This window comes from Chelon labrosus, assembly GCF_963514085.1.
Source record: "Chelon labrosus genome assembly, chromosome: 7".
Lineage (NCBI taxonomy): Eukaryota > Metazoa > Chordata > Actinopteri > Mugiliformes > Mugilidae > Chelon > Chelon labrosus.
Window position 1 is genome coordinate 11860194 of NC_140343.1, and position 10253 is coordinate 11870446.

General features: G+C 40.9%; 1 protein-coding gene across 1 annotated transcript; it reads right to left on the reverse strand.

Moving 5' to 3' along the window:
- Positions 1-6145: 6145 nt before the first annotated feature.
- On the reverse strand, positions 6146-9672 carry nppc (natriuretic peptide C). Its single transcript, XM_084548049.1, has 3 exons — positions 9198-9672; positions 7838-8131; positions 6146-6581 (listed from the first exon to the last, which is right to left on the reverse strand). Exons 1-2 carry the CDS (start codon positions 9288-9290, stop codon positions 7859-7861), a joined length of 366 nt encoding a protein of 121 aa, XP_084404175.1. The 5' UTR covers positions 9291-9672; the 3' UTR covers positions 6146-6581; positions 7838-7858.
- Positions 9673-10253: the final 581 nt, after the last annotated feature.

Genomic DNA, 10253 nt, shown 5'->3' on the forward strand with positions numbered 1-10253 from the left:
GGAAAGACAGATATACCGACGCGCTCGTTACTCTCCTGCTCTGCGCGCTCCCGCCGACCCGCCCACATGACCCCCCTCCACCAATCACAAGTTGCGACATTTGCATCGTGTCCGCGCTTCGCCTACATGGGGGGAGGGGGAGGGGTGGCAATATCCGTGGTGGGGGGACGTGGGATTTATTAACACACAGAAACAAACGTTTAATTCTATTTATATAAATAATTCCTGAAATAAACAATTAGGTTGTAGTAGTAGGCCCTATTATAAAATGTTTAGTTTACAAGTCTGAAATCAGTAATACAACGTAATACAATGTATTTAAGAGAGTTTATCCTTCTACACATATTAGTAATTTTATTTTAAAATTTTATTTTTAAATGTTAAGATAAATAAAGAGTGTCAACACTTTCACTAACTCTTAACTGTGTTGTTTAGTACAAAGCGACGTTGTACCGCGTGCAGCTGTTTATATGTACCACGTGGTTTAGGCCAGTTCCCATATACCATCAAGCACATGCGGCGTAACACGTGGGACACTGCTGTAAACTCACGGAAATACTCTTAACATGCGAGCAACTTTTTGTTTGTTTGTTTGTTTGTTTGTAGATTTAGTGACCAAGCAGGAACATAAGAACATACATTCAGAGAACAAAGAAAGAAAAAGCTATGAATAAATTTAACAGATAATGCACAATAATGCAAATTATACAGTTGTTATAGAGCAGAAAACTAAACAGGACCAACAATGGGTACATATACGTCCAAAATGAATATTTTAAAGCCATATAGATTATTGTCCGAGTAGCTTTTTGATATAATAGTCCATTTAATGTTTCAAATGATATTCTCAATTCAACGTTAACCTGGTGAATATTGGGTTTCCTTTACGTCCATTGGCATTCATGGGTGTAAAACTTTCTATATAAAATAAAAAGTTTCAATGAGAAAACATGACTTCTGACCATATACTTTTTTTTTTTTTTTTTTTTAAGTAAAACATATATATTTTACTTTAAGGGAGGTTATAACCTCCCTTTTCTGCAGGTTAATCTTAACATAATAAGTGAGACCATAACAAATTTGAGTTATACTACTTTATTTAGTGGTTCCATTCACTCCACTACATCCACACATTGTTGTAAGACTGATATGTGACGTGTCATCATAAATTGCTTCGTGGTTGCAGGTTATTGTGAGCTACTTAATAAAATTGGATGAATAATAAAAATAATTTTAATTTACTATTTTACAATATAAGTACTCTGTCCCATTTATTTTATCTTACATTCATGCACTGGATTCTCAGGGGACATGAACGCCATGCACATTTGAGTAATTAACCCCGAACACCACACAGAGGCAGCATTGCATTTTACATCCCTCACTCACAGCAGAGTCTCAGCTAAATAAGGCCATACCCACCCTTTAATTAGCTCAGTTCATCATTTGTTTAATACAAACATAATTTGAATTGTCTTCTTCATCATCTTTTTCTTCTTCATATTATTATTATTTAATTGATTGTAAGCTTATTTTTTTTTTAAAAAAATCTTTCCCTGGAACTCTGTGTTAAGGCACACAAACTAATCATGATCTGACCATTAAATCTTGCCCAGACCCTCACTTTTCACCCTCTGTATTTCAGACTGCGGTAAAAACAAACAACATTTCTCATCTCTTATCCCTTTCTGCTCTGTGATTACTAATATCTGATAGTTACAATCAACTCACCATCGGCGTGTTTCAAGCCTCGTCAGAATAATTTCAACACAGTTTTGTCATATAATGCAGTACTGTGCAGAGGCAGTAAGAGCACACCCAACACCACTACATGGAATATGGTGCATTCACATGCTGAATAAAACAGTTCTCCACTTCAGCCAATCCCCATCTAGAGTCTGCACCTGTTATTCACTGCTGCCTTGCAAGGATGGATTAAACTGAGTGAATCCAGAAAACAGAAAACATAAGTGAGGGTAATAGATGCATCCTGGGATTTTATGTCTTCATTACAAGGAAATACTATTATCTCTGGGCACCTATCCAAAATAGCTAGAAAGAATTAAACTGGGCTGTTTTAACGCACCGAGTAATGTTTTCTAATATAGCCATATTTTCTTTTTTTTCCTTTTTTGTCAGTATCTGCATCATTGCTAATGGAGCTAATTACTAAAACAAAAAAGTCTGCTGCTGTGACGTATGGACTGCTGCAGTTTTGCAAACACTTGCCATGCAAGCAGTGTCACGTAACAAACTTGTCTACGTCACAATCAGAAAGAAACAGGGAGAAGAGTGCACTTTCATGAACATATGCAGTATATAAGCAACTGGTCATCTCCTTAGAAAGAAATATCACACGTTATGTATGAATGTATGCATTTACAGATCAAACATAACAGCATTAATTGTGAAGTCACAGTTATACAACCTTTTAAAATGAAGAGCCTTGTTTAAATAGTTGTTTTTAGGACAGCATTTTTCTTTTTGGCATTAAATCTAAAGCACAGGTGTCAAACATACGGCCCGCGGGCCAAAAGCGGCCCGCCAGAGGGTCTAATAGAAGGTTGACGCAGAGGCTACGGCGTTAACGCAGACACCTACGCAGAGCCTAGCATCGCAGCCTGGCGTGCACCTCTCCAGAAATGTAACTACGCTCCGCACCGACGCAGACCGCAAGAGCTGTCATCAGCCCGCTTGGTAGTAGTGTGCTTCCGCTTTAGTATTTCCGGCTGCTTCTCCATCTCCACAATTATTGTTTTGGATCAATAAAGAATCGGTTAGGTTCACTGAGGAGGTTTAGAGATACAGACATTTGTATGACTCTTTCAGTCGCCATCGTTGAAAGTGAAGCAGGAAGTGGAAACAAAAATTAACCCGACTGGCAAAAAAGACATAGCGCCGACTAGCATTTGGGTGGCGTTGTTACAGAGCAAAGGTTACTGCATCTAGGTCCTGCAGTTCTATATAAGAGCATTAATCTGGCCCAAATTTGCAAACTGCAAAAAATACATAATGAAAGTAACTGCTATTACTAATTCGTCCACTGTTTTAGTAAGAGAAGTGGACAGAACACAACACTGAGACCCAGGACTAAACAGGGCCAAATTGCACTGTGACGAAGAGCGCTTCGTCACTTGACTTTGTAAATATGGCACCATGCACTTTTGGCTGCTAGAGTATGGGAACACAAGCACTTTAATAATTGCACAAGCACTTTAATAGGAGCAACAGCACTTTATTGAAGATTTGCACAAGATATTTTATCACATTGCGTTTTCCACATTGGTATGGCTGTAGTTTGCACTGTTGAGTGTTGGAATATTTGTCTCCATATTGATTGTCCTTTTGTAGCCTTGGATTGGCTGGCGGGTGCTGTGTGGGCCACGCAGCTCCACCTGGAAGAGAGGGACACGGGAGTAAAACATGCAGCCATGTTTTAATTGATAAAACAATGAGCAAGAGCTAAGCTAAAGAAATGTGATAGTGGATGTAAAGTATAATATGTTGCTCTTTAGGTGTATGTAGGTGCAATGTGCGATGAGGAGGTGTATTTTGTACTCACCAATCTCTTTGTCTTCATGGTGTTCGGGCAAAAGGCTTCCCCAGAAAACGGACCCCGTGTTTTAAAGTTCCGGGGGTAACCAAGTGTAAATTGGTGTGGGGTGGGGGGGGGGGGGGGGTTGGATATGTGTGTTTTATTATGATGTAATGTGGTTTAGTGTGGGTTTGTTTTCATTAGTAACAGGAATATGAATATGTATATAGGGTTGTGAGGATGTGTGTTTATATAATTGAAGGAAAGGAAAAGTGTGTTAATAGCAGGCGGTGGATCCCTGTCGATGAAGTCTCCCGACGTCATTAGCAGAAACACAGTATAAAAAGGTGCCATTTTAACAGCTTGAGTGTTGCTGGTCTGATGCTGGGAGATGTCATGTGCTCCGGAATATGGATGAATAAAAAGCCTCATCTGTTGCACACGCCAAACCTGCCTGTGGGTCATTTTATTGCTGTATCATCCAGCCGTAATTGTGGTCCGTCTCACATGCACCTATATTTTTTAAAGGATAGTTCATTAAATGTAAGCATTCTCCTAATTTACTTTTTCTTCTTTGCACTAAAACAAATGGAAAAAAATCTGGAGTCGTCGCTGCTTGTCGTTATTGTGTTGTTATGTTACTGCTCTTTGGGCCGTACGTGGCCCCCGAACTAAAATGAGTTTGACACCCCTGATCTAAAGCAAACAGTTGTGTGTTTATAACATGACGAGGCAACTCTTTCGAGGCAATTTTTCGTTTGTTGGCCCTTAATGAAAACTTTCAATGAATGCCTAGTCGTGAGTATTAAGCTTAAAGAAGCTCATGACAACTGGATTTGACACAGTAGGGGGCGATTTAGTCCCCGCTGGTGTTAAGCACATGTGTCTTCTGTGTTTCTGTGTGTAGTAGGTGTTATCATGATTCCCCACACTGCTTCCTGTCTTTTTTTTTTTTTTTGAAACCCAGTGCTTTTGATGTTCGGAAACGAGCTACGTGAGACGTGCGAATGTTGCCTTTGTCTTTTTCTGTGTACACTTTACACAGCGCCTGCAGTGCCACAGTGTGAGCAAGCTGTGCCGTGGCACTGCAGTGTATCTGTAGCCTCCCACATTCAGTAAAAGAGATTTTACACTCCAGCGACAACCTTCAGTGACGAGAAAGAAGCACGCTAATTAACTGCTTTTTTTCAAGACTAAGACCTCGTGGACAAAAGCTGGATTATTATCATAATTTTCTTTTCTTTTTTTCATAGATTGGTGAGGAATGGAGTTTCTGCAGCAGGTGTCCTCTCTTTCTTCTGTTTCCACCGACTCTACGCTGCCATCTAGTGTGAGTGTATGTTCGTGCAAATCTCCAGCGTTCACCTCCATGGTTAATAAGATTTAAGATTTTCTTAAAACATTTGCAAATTTACAGTACAGTGCAGACACCCTTGAGTTGAATTTTTATTTCAGTTTATTGCTGCCCTACCTACCAATAAAGGAACAGTGTTCTGCTATAACTTTGTCAAGCTTCTCACATGCCATATCAAGATTTCACCCAATTCCTGGAAAGAAAAGAGCACGAAAACAAAACAGAACTTGCAGACGTTGTATCAGTACTTCTGATAGAAGACTGTGGAACAACCTGTCCCAGGAACCTCAGCTCGCTAACTCATTATCACACTTTCTCATAAATGCACTTTTACAGACTCGCTTTTATACGTTTCCTTCTCGTATTCCAAGGATTCTTGTGTGTTTTCTTTGAATATCTCACGTATCTATGTCTTTTTTTTCTACTTTGCCGTTTTGTTTTGTCTCTTTATACTTGGAAAATCTGCTTTCAGATTACGCGGCAACAACAGATACATGCATCATTATTATTATTGTTATTATTATTATCATAAAACTTGAAGATGGGGAAGCTAGGCTTGACTTGGATCCAGGTTTCACGCGTTACTGCAACAAAAGCTTTAAATTTACTGCTTCATCTCTTCTGCCCTCTAAATCTACCCACATAGTATTTATTCTTCATATTCCACTGGATGGCAACACTCTAAAGGATTAAAAATGATCTTGAGGCTTTGGCTCTCTGACATCTTTACAATTAGCGATCAACATGATTCATGATTTTGGAAGCACACCTCGTTGTTTAAAGTCTAAACCAATCTGGGCGAAATCGTGGATTGCGGCGCAAAGTCATATTTTGACTTTCCCTGTGACGTCTGTCTTAGCTCAGAATTAGACTTGCTTCACACCAGCTCTAAAAGGGGCACCCGATGAGGCCAGGGAGACGCCATTCATTCATGCATCTCCAAGTGCGTGAGGTGCAGGCTGAATGCAGGAAAAGGGGACGAACCGTCTATCTGAATGCCAGGTATAAAAAATGGCTAATTCATGCACCTGCATCGGTTCCGAAAGTTTCTTTTTAACTGTTTCTGCTAATGAAACCTTTTCAAATTCCAAACTACACCCCTTTTTCATGCAGAAGCCAATTTACCCATGTCGGCGAAAAACAAACAGCCAGAGAGAATAAGTGTAAGTGCACATGGAATGTTCTTTTTTATAATTTTTGAAAACATTTACAACTATTTAAGACAAAAGAAAAAGGTAACAAACAGAATTGACCTGCAGTTTGCATCCATTTTCAAAATGTTACATAAATAAAACTCATATTTATAAATATCTCTTTTATAAACATATAAATAGTTTTTTTTTTAAACATAAATACATTTATGCAGGGGAAGATGACGTACATGAATGTACAGCAGCAGCAGCAGCAGCAGCAGCAACAATATACAGCTTTGCGGTTTGTAGTTTTTACACCTTTTTCCGCTTTAGTATGCATCTGTGTTTGTATCTGATGACCATTTTTGTATGGTATACATATATGTATATATGTATATATACCTGCATATTTATTTTATATACTGTATATATTTATATGAAGATTTTGTAGCATTGTCATCCCAGTCTTTGTCTATGCTGGTCGTGGCGACTTTCGTACCGAAAATCTAGCACTGAGAACAAACTCAGATGTTGTTGTCCAAACCCATCGTCCAGAGATCTGGGGAGAGACAAGAGACAGAAGAGGATCGGTTAGATTTTCAGGAGGCAGCTTAAGACGACTTTGTGGAAAATTTTCAAACCGTTGCCCTGACTCTTCCCCTAACCACTCCTCCTCTTCCAAAGAAGAGCACATACCTAACACAAACCTCCGACTTTATGGGTGTCAGCGGATGAAAAACGTGTTAGTCACAAAATCGCACTCCCCCATCAGGATCTCACAGTTGGCCACAACCACAAAAAGGCTTCAAGCGTCAGGACTAATTGTGTGTCACCTAGCCTCCTCATTACTTCATTCGCCCGAACGGCCCCTTTGTTGTTTTTGTGCAAAACACTTGGGTAAAGGAAACGGGTTTCCCAGAAAGACCCCGGACACAGCAGGGCGCTGCGTCTGCATCTCTCCCTCTTTACTTTTCGTCTTAAACATGATGCATCAGTTTTCTTGATGAGACGGACGTGATCATTCATGGTGATGCACATAAATCCATGAGTGGACTTCCTAAACTCCCACCGGACTGTTTCCCATGCATCAGTTTATATACGTTTAAGTGGGCTTTCCTGCTGACTTCCAAAAGCTTCCTGTCCTGGGAGGGAACCCTACCAGACTATGAGCCAAGTTTTGATGATATCACTAACTTCTGCTTAACATGAGTACACCCACTTCTGAACAATGAGGAGTCGGTCTGACAGCTAATGTCAATGACCTATGGAGTAGCTAAATGTGATTTCTAACATTAAGTTGATCTCTCATCCGGACTTGAGTTCAAATCCTGGCCGAATACAGACATGTGTGATAAGTGTTCTCCAGATTCTATGCTTCAGAGCGCTAATATCAGATTTTATTCTTACAAAACTGTGAAAAGCACACCCTTTCTTAAATCATAAAAACTCTGTGCATCTTTTCTTTATTTGTTCTTCCTGCCTTGCTTGTTCACCGTCTCTTTTCTCTGTCCTTCATTCTTTTCCTCCATCCTATCGCCTGTGAACATGACCCATTAAAGATGAAAGCTTCTTCTGTCCTTCTTCAACTCTTTCATCCCATTGCCTAACTGTCACCTGAATGGAAAGCTCACATGACCACTTGCAAAAGTTCCAAATGACCTCCCATCTTTTCCACAAAAGTAAAATTACATCTGAGTGTCTGAGCCCCCTTCCTTTGTCTCCAACATTAGTGATTCCCCATTTGAGTGTCAGTAGGCTACGCGAAGTTTTAGTGAAAAATTGCGAAGTGGAACAGTGACATGAAAAGACACTCACCTTCGCAGCGGTGCTCCAGCCCTAGCAACCCATTCCGCTGATGGTTCCTATCCTGTCCATCTTGTGCCCGAAGCAGCCGCTCCTCGACGAAGAACCAGCTTTCTTGCTTCCCGTTTTGTGTTTCCTCGTCGTGGGTTGGTCGGTGAGGAAGCGAGCCCACATCCCTTTGGACCGGGTGTCCATACGTAAATCTCGCAGTAACCGTATCCGAGAGCGCACATCGTCTAGCCGCCTCTCCCTCTCCTCCGACTCCAGAAACTCGGCCAGCTCCTCACCCAGCAAACTTTTAAGAGACTGGAAGATTGAGAAAATAAAGAGGAGACGTCTCCTTTAGGCAAACGCGTTGTGCAAAAGAGATATGAATTTGATAACATTTTTAAATGCATGCTTGGAGTCTGTTTGAGCAGAGCAACTGGTTTGCATATGGTGTGAGGTAAACCTCAGCTGAGCGCATGTTTAAAAGCACCGTCCAACACCACTGGCCGAGATGGATATTGTATTTTGGCAATTTTTACGCACGGCGTTTTGAACAGTTGAGCTGGGCTAAGGGGTTCTGTCTGAACAAAAGCAACTCTGAAATAGGTCCACAAGATGCTTCAGTCCTTCGATTCAAATCTTAAAGTTATCCCCTAGTTAACTTGCCGTGATGGTTCCACAATTTTCGTTTTACTAAGTGACTCTTCTCTCTGAAATCCAAAGAATCGTGTAAGACAGGTGCCTGTAGCTTGTCCCTATGGTATGAACTGTGGCATCCACGCTCCGAAATTATGACCAATTAAACAAACAACTAAAACACTTTATCTGTCTTGATTCTAATTGTGCAATTTTTGTGTTATTCAGCCCATAATACGTGCCAGTTCTGTGCCCAGTCGTGAATTTTACGCACAAAAGTCTACTTACATTTAGGCAAAATCATTTGAAAAAGGTCGATGTTGATGGTCGTGTGCATTCGTGCATTGCTCAGAATTCTTATGAAATAAATGTTTTCCCGTAAATTGTTTAATTTCTTTCTCCTTTTATTACACCAGATGCTAAACTGATGCTGAGGAACGCGACCCCGTGAGTTTCGAGGTCCATCACTGAATTTAGAGCATGCTGTAGCTTTCTAAATAGAGAACGAAAAAAAAAAGAATGCTGAGAAATTTTAGACTACGGGTGTGGAAAAAAAAAATGTGTCCTGCTGAAGTGCTAAAAAAGACTGAAATTATGAAATAGGACGCGTAAAACAACAATCTGTGCGCCCGAACCACAGGACAGCTGTTCACTCCTGGAGCAGCGCAGAGATTCCAAGAGCCAATTAAAACAAGCGAATAAAGTGTTTTAATTCTCAGTAAACGACATGTAAGTGACCTCTTCTTACCTTCTGCTGCGCCTGAGATAAAGGTTTTGCCGCCATCCTCACTGAAAGCAGGGTGACCATAAGTCCACACGCTACCAAGTATGACAAATTCATTTTGACAAGTCTTGTATTCTGTCGGGGATTCCTCTGCGCCGAAGTTCAGAAAGAAGGACGGTCGATTCAGCCAATCAGCTGTTAAACACAAGAGGCTTGAGTCCGTCCTTTACTCCAATGCTCCTCCGGTGCTCATCTAACTCTGTGCATTTTGCCTCCCCGCTTTATAGCCAGCCCATGGTGATGTCATGACAACCTGCGTAATGATCCTCCTTCCTCGCCCTGTTTTCTCTACCTGCCTCCGAGCACGTCATGCCAGGGATTAATTAAATGATACAAGCTCCGGTCATCGGGGCTTTAGAGGAAACGATACAGGCTATAAGTTATCAAAAGGCGCAGTCTCTTAACTTTTAGACCTCTGGCTGAGGCGCAGCCGCTGAAACCAAAGGTGGTTTCAAAGTCTGCGCGTCAGGAGCTGAGGAGCGACTTTGGCAGAGAAGGGACTCCTGTGATGCCAGCCGGCTGTCCTGCGAAACATCTTAACAAGTCATACAATATGCTGCGCGTGAATGACATGTTTTCTTTGTAGAAGAAGTGAAAATCCAAAGGAAGCCACTGGAGTTAAAGAAATTAAGTCATTCTCTTTAAAATGCACTTTTTTTTTCGATGTGAACATCTCGAGAAGTCCCTCGATCACACAAAAAAAATCAATATGACTTGTCAGTACAATCACTAAAAATATATTTTCTGTTGCAGGACACCAGATTTAAGCACCACTTTTGTGTAAAGAAGTTACTTGACCTTCCGCAGACACCATGACATCAGACTTCGTGGTGCAAGTGAAATGGATCTGACGGGTCATACGACAGGAATGATTCATGTAAAACAGACAGCTTCTTACTAAATCATTATGCGCCTTGATGGGAATGACGCCGTGCGCAGAATCCCACACCTTATTAGGTCAGATGTGATTTTTGTCTGCTTTTGTGGATCTTGGAGGAACCCCTCGCCTGCTGCGAGACC